The following is an 18,203-nucleotide window of genomic DNA, read 5'->3' as shown; positions in this document are numbered from 1 at the left end:
AACTTTTGCATGTGACACGAGTTGAATGGCTTCCTTATGTTCGGTGACTGTCTGTGACTATCAAGGTACTCCATCTCAGTAGCTTTTAGACAGGGTTACAATTAAATCTTTCCTGCTACATGCTCTAATGCTTGCCATATAACTGCCTAAACTCCACTGAATCTTATGCCAGGGGCGTACTGGATGAAACGAACTGGTGCTCGTAACAGGTTGTGATTTACTGGAGGAGGGGAAGGAGCTGGAAATAAATAAAGCTCAGATGTTTTTACATGGAAGTTGTCTTTTTCTTTAGTCAGTTATGGTTATTGCAAAAGTGGGGTTTCCCAGTTCCAACAAGGAAAACAATTAATCTGTCAACAATTCCCAGATGGAGAAAGAACTTCATTCATTCACTGTTGGGCTTGCAGCTGTTGTGATACTCCTAATGCTTGAGGCCAATGGGTTAAAAAGTACTCGTGGTTCGTTAGACTGGGGTAACATCACTATATTAATCTCAGGTTAGTAAGCTTAAGAATGAACCCACCTCCCCGGTTCAGAAGTCTGTTCAGAAAGAGCGACTATCCAATTATTGGAGGCTCTGTTTTCACTTCTTGGTGAAAAAATAAATGTCTGCCCGTGCCCATGCCCAATGCCACTTGCAGGACAACAGGCAGAAGATGGACTGCGGCTGTGCCGGGACCAGAAAGAAATAAAGAGGGCAATAATAAACATCAAGGGGTTATACGGGGAATGGAGGAAGACAGCCACTAAAACTCATATCGGGAATTTTATGTTGGAGCAAACTTGGAGGCTAAGAGCTTGGGCACTCGAGAATCTATCCTTTGCAGCCAGTAGGGCGGAGCACGTCGTCTGGGAAATGTATATCTGGTTGTCACACTTTTCTCATGGTCGGAGGGAGCAGAGAAGGAGGGCACAGAGTGAATCTACCACGGCCTCTGGTCACACACGTCTGAAGTCAGTAGGATGACTTCCTCCGGGATCCTGGTGAAACAGATGCTATAATCATACCCTCATTAAAAAAAAAACTGAGGAGAAACTGGAGAGACTTTACATCTTTATTGGCCTTCTCATGAGTCACCCAACCTCTTGGAAGTTGGGAGGGAGGGACAAGCACGGAGAATAAAAGCCAGGAGATTTGCATGAACTGGTTCCAATTAGTTCCTGGTGAAAATAGACATTTTACATGCGTCCAAGCAAGAACTCAATAATTTATTTCTAGGTAGTGTTGTCCTCCGGCGCCAAGAATATTGAAATTAGCTCACTTTCAACTAAATTTCACCCTCAGCATTCCTAACTTCTGAGACTGAGACACTTACTCAGCTCATTTTCTATGTACATATATGGGACTTCACAGGAACCTCATTGATAAAGACACACACACACACACACACACAGATCTAAAACAGGAAATGACAAACCTTTTCAATCTATTCATTTGGTGAACTTACAATTGCATCAACAGAGTCTTTATTTTCCAACTCACCCTCCAGAAGTATTTTCTGTTTGCATTCTTCGGGACTGTTTCACTGGTATAGATTTCGCCCACAAGTGGCCCAAATCGTGTCCCTTTTGGGATGTATTCTGCGCTCAAAACTCCGATCACCTGTGGATACAATGCGCAGAAGAACACTGTCTTAATTAAAATGCACAAAGCATGACTTTGTTTTATGCTGTTTTCTGTCAGATTATATCTGACATCCCATAGTTACCATTTTAGAATCAGATCCGGGCGTAGACCTCTGCAACACACGTGTGCCATAATAATGTAATATTCATTTATTTATTTTTTTAAAACATTCCTGAAAGACTTAGCAACAAAACTCGTAGTTATGGCCTGCCAGTCGTCAGTCTGCTCCAGCTAGCTCTGGGGCACCTGGCAAGGTTTCTCCATCACTGCCAGTACAGACTGTGAGTAATAACCAAAAGCATTTACTGACTGGAAAATATTTTGCCACGGCAGGAAGCTCATCTTCCTTTTATCATTCCAGTCTTTACAAGATAAGCCATGATACCCTGTCCACTCCTGCCTCTGGCAAGGGCTTTCAGCTCATCTTTGGGCCTGTCGATCCCGGACGATGAGAGCAGAGGGTCACCCACGAAACTTCAAAGAGAAAAGATCTGATCGCGAGCGTCTGTCTCTCACTCTCAGGCCTGCTTCGATAGTTTTACTGTAATACTCAGACTGAGGGGCCACTTAATCACATAACTGAAAGTGGGGATATTGGGGAGATGAAGAGAAAGTCAAACCCAGCTGAGCAGAAACCATTGAAAAGACGCAAGAGTAAATGCTGTTATTGGTAATCATTCCAATCAGGAAGTCTTGATATGACGTAGTAAGGACTGGTGTTGTGACCCTCAAACTGTGCTTGTTTACAATGGCCCCAAGTAAAAGACATACTAGGAAAATCTTGGAGTAGATTTTCCTGTTCCTGGCATATTAGTTCATCTGTGGCTACTACATGGGAGGAAACTTGGTTTCACAACAGTTTGCTATCAGCAGGAAGTTGACTTTTTTTTAAAAAATTATTCATCAAACTGACGCAGACTTGGACTGGTTTTCTTGCAGGCACCAAGTCCTCAAGTTATCCAAACACCTGCTGCCTTCTGTGTAGACAAACCCAGCATCAAGAACCATGCCCTCCAGATTCCCACCCCAAAACACACACACACAAAGCTAAAATTCCTCGCGCATGAATGAAGAAGTGAAAACGCACTAGACTCCATTTCACGTTACCGAAGCATAAACTCCACCCACCTTCCACCCTCCCGCCACGCCAGGATTTCACCCTGTTGTATAACGCACCGTGCTGGACGCTCAGAGGCACGGTATGGTGTTGAACACAATCCAAATGCCTTGTACACATGTTAATGTGGGTATTATATAAATCTGTGTTTAAAATAGCACTCTGAACGCAGTGAAATGCAATCTTTTTGCGCAGGGGCCTGGAATTAGCTTGGGGCTGTACTCTCATAAAGAGGAGGCAAGGTGGGGCTTTGGGAGCAGGGGCCCTCCTGCAGGCTCTCGGGCTGAAGATCCTGAATTCTAAGAGGTGTATTCATTGTCCAAAAACAGAAGCACCTCGTTGGCCTCTCGTGGAACCAGAAACCACACTGCTCTGCCTGGAGGAACACACCACCGACTCAAATGAGTGGGACAATGGGGAGGGCAATCATTTCTGCTCCAGGCACGAGCCCTGTTGCAGTTACACTTGCTGATTAGATTTAAGCAGAGGCTAGGCTGGTCTGACCCACCCCCCCCCCCCCCCTCAGTTGCCAGTGTAAACAGTGGCACATGCTCAGGGTCATAATGGCATGGTCCGGGAGTGCGGAGGACACACAACCTGCAGCCTCTCCTCACCTCCAGAGTTCTTACATTATGACAGGGTTTTTCAGCTCCAAGCTTTGTGACATCACGCCAGTGGCTTTCTCAGGCTTCAGTGTGACCGAAATTAGCCAATCAGCTGGAGTTTTACTTCCAGGTTGTGGGTTCTCGCCCGTGGCTCTGTGCGTGACCCTTATCACTGCCTGTCCTGATGCCAAGACTCAGCCCTGCTCAATGTGCTGAGTCAGCCTTCCTCCTTTGCAAAAAAAATCACGTGAACTAATCCTGTCACGACACCAGGGACTTCTATACCCAGTCACCACCCCACCCCCCACCCCCCGAGAGTTGACAGCAAAGTAATTGTGAGACTCCTGAACTGAACAGTTTTGGCCTCAACTTTGCCACATCTCCGTGCAGGGAATTTTTTTTTTCTGCACGACACCTGTCCATGCAAGAGATAGTTGAGGGAAAGACAAATTCTAAAAATCACTTCAGAAACTGAATCTGAAACCCTGCCTGGAGTTGGCTGCACAGAGATAAATTCAATTTACACTTGGTGCTGCCGTTTTCTGCACCCGCCGTTCGGGCCTCTTTTTTTTTGGTTAAATGCAAAAGAACAAGCGAAGCTTCTGTCATGGCCGTGACACGCCCATCACAACTGCTCAGGCACAGGTCTCTCCCCCACCTACTCGGTGCCGCCCGGGATAACTCTTGCTGCTCCCCCTCGCTCTCCGACCATTCGGCCGCAGTGATCACCCCCAGCTGTCCACTGAAGTGGCCCTCAGAGGACTGTTTCTCATGAGGGAATCACGAGTCACAGAGCCCCACGGTGCAGAAGGCAGCCCCCCGGCCCACTGTGTCTCCACCAACCATCAAGCTCCCTCTCATTCTCACTATTCCTGTTCCAACCCCTCACATTACCGTCGGCCGCTCCAGATTCTGCCGTCCACCCACTAATTTACCTCAGGCCGTGGGCCTACCATTCCACAAGTCCTCGAAATGTGGAGGGGGAAACTGGCCCGTCTGGAGTAAGCCCACACAGGGACAGTGCAATTTTGCACACAGCCAACGTCCAAAGTCAGAATTGAAACCAGCCCTCCTCCCCTCTGGCACTGTGGGGCAGCAGCTTGTCACTGTACCCCAACATCTTGCCCCCCCCCAACACACCCTATCTCCAAGAGTGTTTTAGAATCAAGACCTCGAGCTTGACACTCAGTCCTTGGTCTCCAAGGCAGCAGTGAAGCCTCGAAGAGAATCATGATGCACCAAGAGACGATCTTCAGGCTACCTAGCCTGTGGTGACTTACACTAATCCCACACTATTTCTAATCCTCTCCCCGTTTCCAACAACGTGCAAAAGATAGGGCAAGTACAAGCAGACCTTGTCCACTGAGGTTGGGTGGGGCTACAGAGGTCATGGGTTAAGGGTGAAAGGTGAAAAGCTTTGAGGGGACCATGAGGGGAATCTTCTTCACTCAGAGGGTGGTGAGAGTGTGGAACGAGCTGCCAGCGCGAGTGGTGCACGCGAGCTCAATTTCAACGGTAAAGAGAAGCGTGGATGGGTATGCAGGGCCAAGGCCCGGATGCAGGTCGAAGGGACTAGGCAGTGTAAGCGGTTCGGCATGGAGTAAATGGGCCGAAGGGACTGTCGCTATGTTTTCTTTGACTCTGTAACTTCCCCAGTTTCTGCCGTGCATCACACCCTTCGCCGTGGAACCCACCATTCCAGACAGCAGTACGTGAAGATGGAGAAGGTGTGAAGGGAGTGATAACCCCAGTTCAGTCTTGACTTCAAGTGCTGCCTGTGTAACCCGCACTTCTCTCCCTGATCATACCGGTTTTCTCCTGGTGCTAGAATGCCAACCTGTACTAAAGATTGTTAGGTTCATTGGCCGCTGCAAATTGCCCTTAGTGAGGGCTAATTACAGAGAGGATCCAAGGAGAAATGGTGGTCATGTGAGAGAGAGAGAGTGGGCTGCCAGACTACAGGTAGGGATTGTTCTGATCAGAAGCCAGTATACACTAAGTGGGGCAAACGGCCTTCTTCTGTAACACTGTAAGACAGGATTAGCCTCAGGTTGTCACCTATGTGGTTGGGTAAATCTAGGTGCCAGAGACCAATTTCAAATTCTTTTCCCAATGGAAAATGGGCCAGTCTCATCTGCAATTTCCACTAATTCCTCATGATTTAGCAGACCGATGCTGTCACTCCCATCTCCTCCATCCCGCCGGCATTCCCTTCTTTCCTAGATACAGCAGCGCCCACGGCGCAGAGCAGGGGCAAAGGCGTCTGCTTAAGATCAATGGCTCCCCATTGGACTCGTGTTAAAAATCTGCGCAAGGAAGTCGGAGGCCAATGAAAACAGCTCTCGATAGGCCAGGCCTGGCGCCTGTGGTGTGTAAACAAGCTGAGGATAACAGGTAGAAAGCTTCAACACTTCTAGGCTTCACATCACCCAAACGAACCCACCCCCTCCACCCCCCCTCCACAGCAGAAGCCATTTCTCTTGGTAGTTTATAATAACCCTGACCCCCACTACTCTTGCATGGAACATCTATCTCTGTCAGTAGGGTAGGTCACTCTACATGTCTGCCTCACAGACGAAAAACAGAAGAACAGCTCTGCCACATCTTCATTAAATCAATTTACTTTAATTATTTACATAGGGAACAACTTCCAAGTTATTAATTAGAAGTCTGCAAAGTAAGTGGTGATTACAGTTTACATACTAGTGATGCCTTCTTAAAAATTGCCGACTGTTTAAAAGGTCACTTTAAATTTGTATGTGTGTTACTCAAAGATCAGAAACCACGATATATTTTTTACTATACGAGGGCATCTTTACCTATGCTGAGGACGGTGTGAGGAAAGAGAGTGAGGTAGAACTTCTCTCTGTGACTTTCTAGATAGCGCTAGTCAGTGTCATTTTGGAAGGTGCTATGGTTGTGGAGGATAACCCAGTCACTCGTCTTGCTCACGTCCCTTCACCTCACACGCGGCTTCCTTTACTCCAAGTTATCCTGTCAGCTATTCCTAGCCCTCATTCTTGTTCAGCAAACTGTTTGGAATTGGATCCATTGAAAATTGTAGTCTAGAAATTGAATGGAACCGTTTTGTTCTCAAACTTACTTTCAGGCACAGGTCCTACATCAAACATCCAGTCCACTGAGCCTAGAGTAGAGGCAACCCTGCCTTTTTTTTTAATGCTGTGGATTAATAACGTTATCAAGGGGTCCGTGGACCCCAGTTTGGGAACTCCTCCCCGGCCTAGACTGAGCCAAGCTAGGTAATAACAGTTGAAGATTTTTCACCAGGTGGCAACTGAACATGCCAGAAACCCCCAGAAGCACCCATCACAGCATTTGTTGATTTTGGGTACATTGATCTGAAGCAGGGAGATTCCTACATGTGGGGCTGAAGTAAGCGGTCACCTTTGACCTTATAGATGGTGGAGCTCGGCATGATGGGTCGAAAGCCTACCCTTGTGATTATTTCATATAGCCTTATGCTCTATCCTGTATTTAGGAGAATTATGTTATACTTTCCTGTGAGGATCAGAAAAAAAAGTAGTAGAAAGGCATTTATGAAAGATGTTGCATAGATGCCCAGCTGGTAGAGATGTGACCTCATGGTCGCAAGATTTGATTCAAATTGTAATCAAATTTACGATAGGGGAGATAAACCTGAATCAACAAAATCACATTTTAAATGAACCGCTTTGCATGTGGTTTCAAAAATAAATCATGAGCTGTGCAGTAGGTTAGAATCGAACCCACAATTCACACCCACCCACTTCAGGAATGATCCCTACCTATTTTGAATGTAAACTGATCAAGGAGGTGGTCAGCGAGCACAATGCAGCTCCGACCCATTGCTTTCTCCGATAAATCACCAGAGCTTAATGTCTCCACTCCTTCTGCACTTCCTGCGAGTGTTGATGGGGCTGAGAGACACTTAAAGTAAACTGTGGGAATCAAGGATGTTGTTCAACTTTCTATGACCAACTGGAAACGTGCCATTAATTGTGAAGATTATTTAGAGTCACAGAGAGACACAGCACGGCTCACCGAGTCTCTGACCATCGACGGCATCTTCATCCCTTTTTTAAAATCCTCCCGATAACCTCACCAATTCTCCCTGGGATGGGGCAATTTACAGTGGCCAACCCGCACGTCTCTGGGACGGGGGTGGGAAACCATGTGGACATGTGCAGAAGGAATCCGCCACACTCCGCAAGCATAACAAGCAAAAACCCCATTCGAAGGGCAGAAAGAAACCAAGTGGCTCTTGCTAGAGCAAACTATCACTCGATATCCCCCTGCCTTCGTCACATACTCTGACGTTTCTTCAAAAGTTGATAGAGTCCGCGGCAACTACTCATTCTGTTTCCAACCTTACTCGAGACCCTCCACTCACCCTGTTTTAAGCTGGTGCTTGCTTGTGCTTTCCAATCAGACAAAGTAGCTGCTTCCTATTCTCCCTTTGCAATTAAAAGAAAACTACTAAATCTCTTTAGTGCTCCCTCATTGTCCAATATCTCTGATTTCTCCACATAAATAGAGAGTTGCATCCCCCATTTTTAGAATGGCATTTGGTTCTGTTATTGACACACATGTATTCGTGCGTACAACATAATCTATTATTTCATACTCACTCCACCTACTGGTCCACTTGTAAATGTGCACTTTTGTTTATTGTATCAAATGTATGTAAATTAATATAACTGTTAAACACAGACTGTTCTCAAATGTTATAATGGACTACTATTATCTATATTACGCATATAGACTCACATAGAACAGCGCTACTGTTATTATGCCCCATCATCCACAACTTATCTGCTTTGAATTGCTACAACCAACAAAGGTAAGTTTTAGAACGACATTCAAGGAGGCCATGAAAACTTTGAAACATATTTGTACCTAGTCGATGCTGTTTTTCTGTTTTAAGTGGTGGACTAGAGAAACATTTCTAATCTTGCCCAATTAGTTTCATATAAAACACATTAGTTGCCTGTCATAGATTAATGAGATAAAGCACTTACTGGCCACCCAGAAACTACTCAAGCGTGCTATTTAAAAAATGTATTGTGTTAACATATCACTGAATTAACGCAGTGACACTTTAAATTAATCAGGCATTCTAGCAGACGGGAGCTGATCCTTAAAAAAAAGTTGAAAACCTCCCGAATGGCTTGATTTCTCCAGCTTACAACATAATACGTGTGAAAATATGCACTAAATGAATTTCTATAAATTTTTGAGAGCATTTTTTCTTTGAAGCATTGATAGCTCCTTTCTTCAGTTTGAAGCCAGGGTAATAACAGTTGTGGAAATCAGCTAACTACCTGCATCGGGACAGGGACTGGGAAGACACCAACTTTTAACAATGGTTTGAAAAAAAACAATGAGGGCAAAAGCGTCAGCGTCCTTACCTCGCTAGAGCCATGTGCGAACTTGAACTTCAGGTTCCGTGGCAGGGTGGCTTGGGCATGGGTCAGACAGTCGTCAGCGGTGGGGTCCCACGTCTGGTCGTTTACAATGTACGTGCAGTTCTCCTCAAACTCGGCCTCGGTCCACTGGGTCATATCCACATCTTCCATGTCCATTTTCATCACTTCAAGCACTTTCACACACACACTCACTCACAAACATATGCACGTGCACACACACATACATACACACACACACATACACACTGTGCCTTCCGTCCTCAGGCTTCAGATGTGACAGTGCAAGCTACTTGCTGTGAAAACCTAGATGGGAGTGGAGGGTGAGGTGGATTGATGGGGTGGATGGAAGGAGAGAGAGAGAGAGAGAAAGAGAAAAAAAAACTTGTTTAAATTCAATTGTCCACATTCTGTGGTTTCCTCTGAGACAGTGTGTGACTAATAGAGCAGACTGTGGTACTTTTGCCATCAGTTTTGTTGCTGAACATACTTGAGCAATCATCAAACCAGCTTCTAACTAAAATGTTCGGTCGCCTCACGTCCAGGACGCCAGTCTGAAACACAGCCACTGAAACCAGTGCTGACAGTCAACTTGAGTAAGTTGGAAGGCTTCAGACGCAATTGACGCGAACAGCTCCCTGTCTCTGGCACCTCGGCTCCCCTCTCCCTTTGTTTACTCACAACTCCCTCAACCCTCAACCTCTGTGTGACCAGCAGCAGTGCAGGGCATCTTTTTTTTTCACCCTCTCTGCAGTTACAAGTGCATGCTGGTCCCTGACCAGTCACCTAGCCGACCGGAGATAGATGCTGGTGGGGTGGATGCAGGAGAAAGGGGGTTGGGGGTGTGGGCTATGGAAAAGCCGCTTCAGAAAGTGTCACAAACAAGCAAAGGAAAGAGGAAGGAGCTGATGTCTGCGTCGGCAGGTTAATTATGGAACAGTGCAAGGCAGGAACGGAACTGACTGCTCCTTCCAAATGGGGAAGTTTGAACTTTCCCAGCACAATTCAGGAGCAAACAACATCCCAAGAAATAAGCTGCCGTGACGCTCCCTCATCCTCTGAAGTAAGATTGGATTGCTGGCAACTCCATCACCCCGGCCAGGCCTGCCCCAGTTGTCACGGACACCGAGCCAAGCTGTGCGGAGCAGCACAAAAAATCAGGACCCACCACTCAACCCTGCTCTGGAAGCGTGGCAGGCTGCCCTCAACAAACAGATTATACTCTCATATAATCAGATAAGCATTTCTTTCTCAGCCAAGCGCTGTGTAAAATATTTTAAGCATCATTTACTTCAAAATCCCAAAGAGAAATTCCACAGTCGCCGTTGCAGCGCAGTGTTAAAACCAACCACAGAACATTTAGAAAAACAATCAAATAATTATCTCAAACGTAGGAAAGAGAAAGGGAGAGGAAGAAGGAGCCTGAGAAGGATACAGGCATCTTAAGCAGGAAAACAGAACTGCTGAAATAGGGAGGCATTGTTAAGAGATGTGGGAGGAAAAGAGAGTGCCAGAACAGAAAGTGAATTGTGAAATTAGGCAACTGCGCTTAAATACACAGGAGTAGTACTCACAGGTACTGTCAGCTTTGTGCTGGAATGCAGACCCACTTGCAGATATCACACTGCACTGATCTTCTAACAGGTGCTGAGCTCATGCCTCTTGTGAATACTGAAGAGCTGATGGTTGCAGTGAAACTTTCGGTGAGTATAAGCCAAAAGAGAGTCTTCCTTTCTCCTCCCTCTTTCAAGTTTCCTATTAATAATCTGATGATTCACATGCCAAAACCTCCCTGTCAAAACCTGCCAGCTGTAGGGCGGGATCTGTACCTGGACAGACATCAACAGTGTAGAGCCAATAGTAATGCTAATGCAAAAGGCTGCTTCTCGTGGTCCTTTATACTGCGGGTGCTTGAAAAGACAAGCCAGACAGTTCAAGCTGAACAGGCTCCTTTTCCAGATCCCATGCCCCTTCAACATAAATAAATTGACACACCCGCTAGGCACATGATTAAGTTCCTTTAAATGGACAATTTCTTTCCTGACCGAGAAACATTCAAAACAGCCAAAGTAAACTTCTGCGAGTCCTTTTCTTTCTGATCAATTTCCTGGTCTTAACTCACAAAATGCCAGTACAAAGTGAACACACCTCTCTCACAATAATTACCAGAAATGATTTGGAAATAGGAAGACAGCCACGTAACAGCTGAAAAGCTAGTGAAATTGCAGCAACACAAGTTATAAACAGATTCTAAAACACACATTCAGCACCAGCTCAGCTGCCTTAAAACTGTATAAATATAAGAAGTTATTCGAAGACCAAAGCAGAATGTTAAATATTCAAGAAAATGCATTATAAGCTGCTTGTTTAATAAGAGAGGAAACTAAGAAGGGAGCAGATGTTAGGAAGAAGTGGTAAGAGTGCTAACCTGATCAGATAAACATTTCACTGCAGATACACCCCTGTGGGGCAGTGAAGAGTTAGAAGTGATTTTATCCACTGCACTGGAATCCCGCGTCAATCTCTTCCTCCTGTCATTGGGCTGGAGGAAGGATATCCTGTGATGAAGGGACACAGTGCCCCATTTGTTTACTATTGGGAATGTCGACCTGCATTCCTCCTCCTCCTCACAAAACAAACCAGATACTTCATTTCCTTCAACGTCCCCAGCCTCCCAATAACAGCACTGATAACGCACACTCCCAGGCCAGCACAAAGATCCAGTATGTCAGCCGGTCTTCCTCACTCTCTCCCCACATTTCAAATGCGCCCCCCGCAGCCATTCAAAATCGATTGTCAATTTATCAAGAATATTATCCTTTTTTTTTCCAGTTTTACCCTCTCTCTGCAGCACGTTAAAATTCGGAGCATGGCCATGGCTATCTGGAGAAATCCTCCAGCAAGCGGTTCCTTTGATGGCTATCAACACCATTCACCAACTGACAGATGTCACACAGACTTCAGCTGTCGAGGCAAGAAGCCGTTGCCTCTCAGCTCTGAGGGAGATTATGTGCATGCAGGAATGAGCATTTAAAAAGGCTTTGGTGGTGGTGGTATGGGGGGGGGGGGAGGAAGAGTGGAAATAAGGGACTCCTTTTCTATAATTACATTTCTCACACGTGTACACAACCTTGCAACATCATTCACAATATCTCTTCTAGTCACTTCCTGGAAAGCAGACCGCTCTACAGTAAATGATGACTTAACATTGCCAACATTTGCTGATATGTTTTTTTGTTGTTGCTGGTTGTAATAGAACAAGATTCTGCTTAAAAACCACACGGTAGTTTCTACGCAGCTCGGATGTACTTTTTCTAAATCCGTCAAAGAGCAAGAGAAATTCTCTCACAGATATAACCTCTCTGAAACCGAAGTTTACAGAGAAAAAAAGATAATCTGATTCTTTTTTGTCAAGAAAGGAAAACAAAACTCTCCACAATAGGTTGGTCAGGTACTTTTTAAACATGTGCAGTAAAAAGGGGAGTGTATTTTAAATCAGTCTGCAGTTGAATTCGCTAAAATGTTTCAGAAAACCACCCTTTCAGATTATGTGAAGGGAATTCACCAAAACCCTTTCATATGCGTCAAGGATTTAAATTTCAGTTCAGAGAAAACCAAATAGCTCGTTCTATGCTTCCTTGAGATTAAAACACCAGAGATTTTCCAATGCTTCTTGGGGGCAATCAACACATCCGTTATTACACTACTGTGTCTCGAAATGGCAATATAATGCTACGTTTTAGGTAGGGTTTCAAAGGGGGGGGGGTTACTATTTCGGATATCTCATTTAAATGGTGTTTCTTTTTTCCTGGAATGCATCTGATCTCAGGGATCAGTAGCCCCAGACAACCCCACACCCTCAGCTGATGTCTGTGGTAATGGGCTTTCCAGCTCGGCTCATACCACTGCAACGAGAAGGTGCTGCTGCTGCCTGATTTCCATCTACTGTCGCAGACATCACAGCACTTGCTGATGTGGAACCAGACTATGAGGCAGCACATTTCTGACCACAGCAAAGATCACCGTAAGCTCCTCTCTTGCGCTCGAGGCGAGTGTAGCGGGCAGCTGAGGAGATGGATGGCCAGCTCACTGAGACAGAGGGGAGAAGGATAAGGCTGCTGCAAAAGGAGCTTAGGTTAAATGGGGGGGGGAGACTGTGGGACAGAATACACAAGTAAAGATAACACCTGGAATCAGAGTTCTGCATTACCTGACACACACACTTGCTTTAGGCATTACATCGGATTTTCGGTCCTACCGCTGGATTCAGCTGTTGACCAACGTGTTGCCAGCTTTGGATTGGAGCGACACTGAGCTCTGCCAGGCGGAGCTAGCTGGTTTCAGTCATGTGGGCACAATAAGTGGACGATGCAACTTAGCTGACAAGTGACATCGTCGCACCTGGACCTCACTGAATTATTCAAGAACCGAAGAAAATAGGACAGATTGTGATCCAGCAATATCAGACATCCCACCCTGCAAAACCTCATTCAGGGAGATAGCACCAGCACCTCTGCCCCCACGCAACCCCATATCCTCCCCCATCGACCTCCAAGGGTGTATGTATACAGGACACCTGATCATGACAGAACACAACAATTTATTTGATCACGTACTGAAACTATATATATATTCCTTGCTGAGTACTTTGTTGGCTGTCTCAATGCTAATAGCTAAATGCTAATGCAAATAGCTTTTCTATTTCTTTTGCAAACTTTCCTTGCACTGTGATGTGGCCTGCTTGGCACATTCGAGCATTTTGCCAGAAGTCTCAACCTCATAGCAGTCTGTGTCAATGGATTTGTTAATTTTGCAAGTGTTTTGTGAGTCAGCTGACTTCTAAATTCTGTCATAATATGACGCACCATGCTGAATGCCCTTTCTACCTCACAATTAGAATCTGCGTTTGCTAATGAACGAATGACATCAACATGTCTTTTACAGTCATTTAACCCACCATGGGCAATAGAAAAGTCACTGTTGCAAACAGTGCAGCGAGCAACACTGTCATTATTTTTGACCCCCGTTAGGCAGGGGTACACTTTAGTGTAGTCTGGGTTGAAGTACGTTTTATATTTCCTTTTTTTGGAACACTCCGCCATGGCGCTGCAGGACACTAAACTGAACTGATGGACAATGAAAGAGAGAGAGAGAGAGGTCGACTGTAAAGCCCGCCCACAGAGAAAACCGATTGGTCTACTTAGCACAAAGAGAGACCAATCAGGATTCTCATTCTCATTCTCCCTCTCTCACTCTCAAAAAAAAATTGATTTCCGGGATATAGTATATAATTTGTGGGCATCAGGGAGCCACCATCAATTTGCGGGAGATTCCCGGAACTTCCAGGAGGGGTGGGATGTCTGCAATAGGCCAAAGGCCTCTTGACTCTGTTGTTCAGTAACATCACAGATAATCTGATACTGTCCCCCTCATAACCCTCAATAGTCCAAAATTCTTTCACACTCCACCTTGAAACCATTCAATGACTCAGCCTTCACAGATCTCCAGGACAGAAAAGTCAAAAGATCAGAACTCCTTGAGAGAAGTTTTGAATGGGTAAATCCCTATTCAAAACATTCTTTCGAGATCTAGACATCCCCCACAAGCGAACACATTCTCCCATCTCTCCCCAGAGTTTCGCATTTTCAACGGCAAATGGATGGACTCATTTTGCTTGGAACAGAGGATTCTGGGGGAGGGGGGGTGGGTGGTTCTAAACAGGAAAACAAAGTTTTGAGGGACACGGGTAAAGTGAATGGCAGAAAACCTTTCCCTGAGGCAGATGTGAGGCACAGGTTTGAGGAAAGGAGATGAAGGTTTAGAGAGGAACTGAGCAAAAAAAAATTCTCTTGTCAATTTGGCGGCTGCAACCAGGAACACGCCTGGTGAGTTTGGAGACAGGTTCTCTCATAGCAGCTAACAAGCACTTGAATGGTCAGGGCAAAGTTGGCTTATGGATCAGACGCTGGTAATTGGATGAGTATATTTAGGTTCTTAATGGTTGGCAAAATCAGGACCGGGCCAAAGGGTCCGCTATTTGACTCTGCAACTTCAAGGTGATCTTTTATTTTTCTACATTGTAATTTGTGTAGGTCCTGAAGCTCAACTTTTCTTCGTAAGAAAACAAAGAAAACATCTTCATCCCAAGAACCAATGTACTGAAGCCACTCTAACATTCCAATGCAAATAAATTCTTGCTTAAGTAAACACATCATTACTGTGTACACTTATATTTCCTAACTATTAACATACATAATCCTCCATGAGGACTACAACCTTGTCGTGGCTTGGAGGCTTTCATGCCTCAATGACCCGGAGAGCTATACTGGCTGGAGTCAGGGCTAGCTTTGGTAGGGTCGCCCATGTCAAACAGGTCAAAGGGTAGAGGTCAGACTAAGAGTGGTCCACCGGTCCTCCAGGTTTGGGGGTTCAGCTCAGGGATAACAACCCTGACTGGTCAAACTAAGTTGTTATGGAAACAGCAATGAAGAATTCTTCCACCTGGGACTTGCATGCCTGGGAGCAAACCAAGAGGAAGCTGCTAACACGGTGAAGGAAACTGTGACCGCAGCCGGAGATGGAGGACCTTCATCGGTGCCCGAAATGCCAGCGGCGTAACGGGCAAAAGAAGCAACGTACATATGGAAGCTGTCCATTTAAGAATAAAAAGATAACACTGTATAAAAGAGGTTTTGTCAATGAGTCAATTAATGCTATAAATAATTCCCCCTTCTCCAAAAGCTCTCATTAAACATATGACATTGTGTAAGTACAGTAAATGATTCATTCATTGTCTTCAGTACAGCTGAATTTTTTTTTAACTATTAAATGTTCCTATTCTCATATAATTTTCCATTAGCTATTTTAAATAAAGTATTCAAGATTGGAATAAACAACCATCTCTAAGCACTTCCACACAACTTGGTCTATTTAATTCGTCACTTCAACATCCAGATGTCATCCCGTTCTGTTCTCTCTCTCTTTCCAGTGCTAGTCTCTGTCGAACCAGAAAGCATTCCTTCATCTTACACAAGAGCAAACCACACATTAGGTAATTCGGCCCATCTACTCCATTCTGACATTTGATCCTGGCTGATCCATTTCGCTCTCAACCCAATTCTCCTGCCTACTCCCTGAAACTTTTCATGTCCTGACTAATCAGGATCCCATCAACCTCCGGCTTAAATACACCCAGCGACTTGGCCTCCACAGCCGCCTGTGGCAATGAATTCCACAGATTCACCACCCTCTGGCTAAAGAAATTGCTCCTCATCTCTGTTCTAACTAAATGCTCCTCTATTCTGAGTCTGTGTCCTTTGGTCCTAGACTTACCCACCAGAAGAAACATCCTCTCCACAGCCACTCTATTGAGGCCATTCAACATCCAATAAAACCTTATATTCCGTTTGGGTAGCCTCTAACCTAATGGCACGAATATCGATTTCTCCAACTTCCAATAATGACCCCCTCCCTCACCATTTCCCATCCCCTTTCCCTTCTCTTACCTCATCTCCTTGCTCCCATCACCTCCTGCTGGTGCTCCTCTCCCTTCTTTCTTTCGTGGCCTTCGACCTCTCAACTTCCCAGCTCTTCACTTCATCCCTCCCCTTTCAGGTTTTGCCTGTCACCTGACGTTTCTCTCCCCCTCCCCCCCCCCTTTTAAAATATACTGAACTTTTTCTCTCCAGTCCTGCTGAAGGGTTTCAGCCCGAAACATCGACTCTTTTTCTTTCCCCCGTAGATGCTGCCTGGCCTGCTGAGTTCCTCCAGTATTTTGTGTGTGTGTGTGTGTGTGTGTGTGTGTGTGTGTGTGTGTGTGTGTGTGTGTGTGTGTGTGTGTGTGTGTGTGTGTGTGTGTGTGTGTGTGTGTGTGTGTGTGTGTGTGTGTGTGTGTGTGTGTGTGTGTGTGTGTGTGTGTGTGTGTGTGTGTGTGTGTGTGTGTGTGTGTGTGTGTGTGTGTGTGTGTGTGTGTGTGTGTGTGTGTGTGTGTGTGTTGCTGAGAAAGTACAAGATTGCTTATCAATAGCAGTCAAAGGACTGCAGAGAGTGTGTGGGATCAGGGGCTTGCTGATGCACCAAAAGTTGATCAGACCAAGGCGGCCCCCTGGCTTGCTGTGCTCTCTGTGATCTTGATATTGACCAGCTGGAGAACGAGAACAGATCATGCAAAGTTCCTGCTCACGACTGCTAGCCTACCGAGAGTTAAGCCTGCTTGTCGAGGAACAGGAAGGTACATTGCATCGTTCCTGGCGAACAACAGAAAGGTGCTGTGATACACCCACCATACTCTGATGCCAGTCTTGACTTGCTGTTGTGCTCAGAGTTATACCCCTGTATGATTCAGCAAGGAATGGCGTAGAACATTTGTGGGAAGTGAGCATCTTTAAAGTTAGTTGAAATTCCAGGCTTTGTGACTACTTGCTCTCCCAGCCAGAGGTAAGGTTTGTACAGACTGATACCACAGCATTGGCAAGAAAGCGGCAGTGTTTGTGACACAATGGAACCAGGAAGGGCTGTTTTTTCTCTAGTCACTCAAAATCAGACCATCTTGGTAGATCGATGTTCATGAAAGGAAGGGGCTTGGATTCAGCGGAGAAAATACAATGATCTCCATTAATCTGTTGGGTAATAAAGGCCCCTTTCCCACCCAAGTGAATCAAAAAGCCGACACTGATTACTATGAATCATTTACCCCCAACCCTCTCAAAACTGAAAGCAATGTCAACTGGCTGCAGGGAGAAGGCATTCAAGATCTGATGCAATGTCGATTAGGTTTGGTTACAGAATGAGAAATCTTTATGTTGTTCTGAGTTCACATTTTTCCCCATAGTGAACAAATGCGTACACAACACACACACATGTTCACACAGAAACATTAATCCCCACTGCTACATTAATTAAATACAATGGTAGGTGTTGCAATGCCAAACAATAGTTTTTGTTTTCTAGTCTGTGCTCAAGTTATGCATTTACAAGGTTTGCCTTAACACAGTAGCTTTCCACTTGATAAACAGATAATGAAGTGCTTTCTGTAGCTGGGATGTGGGAAATTGTGATAATGACCAGATAATCTGATGCCAGTCAAGGTATAAATGTTTGACATACAATGAGGTGTTAATTCTTCTGCTATACAAAATAGTTCAATGGGATCTTTTAGGTCGACCTGGGAACGTAGATTAGGTCTGAGTTGAGTCGCAAAATCTATGACCGCTTCTGGATCCAGGGCCAATATAATTCACACACACAAAACATACAGGACCTCAAGTTGGGTAAAAAGTTTGACTTCCATCTTTCACTGAAAAAGACATTCTTTCCACCCTTCCCAATGTTGGGAGTAGGGCTCAGCCTGCGTAAAAGGACTGATATTACAGTGATAGCAGAGAGAGGAAAATATGGGAGAGCTTTAAAAAGAGGCTGTTGCTTTGTCACTG

The 18,203-nt window shown here is 45.2% G+C and overlaps 1 protein-coding gene across 5 annotated transcripts in view; it reads right to left on the bottom strand.

Moving 5' to 3' along the window:
* Positions 1-18,203, bottom strand: part of prdm1a (PR domain containing 1a, with ZNF domain) — a 102,079-nt gene that overhangs the window by 20,257 nt on the left and 63,619 nt on the right. For 2 of the 5 annotated variants that reach the window (XM_073055841.1, XM_073055837.1), the window contains exons 1-3: positions 10,347-10,801; positions 8,758-9,078; positions 1,484-1,603 (exon numbers count right to left, since the gene is read on the bottom strand). In XM_073055841.1, the coding sequence (XP_072911942.1) occupies positions 1,484-1,603; positions 8,758-8,937 (300 nt within the window). In that variant the 5' untranslated portion in view covers positions 8,938-9,078; positions 10,347-10,801. Of the gene's footprint in view, positions 1-1,483; positions 1,604-8,757; positions 9,079-10,063; positions 10,152-10,346; positions 10,802-11,610; positions 11,761-18,203 lie in introns of those variants that run through there. The other 3 variants (XM_073055840.1, XM_073055839.1, XM_073055838.1) reach the window with 3 other exon arrangements.

Source organism: Hemitrygon akajei, chromosome 9, assembly GCF_048418815.1.
Source record: "Hemitrygon akajei chromosome 9, sHemAka1.3, whole genome shotgun sequence".
NCBI lineage: Eukaryota > Metazoa > Chordata > Chondrichthyes > Myliobatiformes > Dasyatidae > Hemitrygon > Hemitrygon akajei.
The sequence above is the reverse complement of the archived record's forward strand: the minus strand, read 5'-3'. Positions and strand labels throughout refer to the sequence as shown.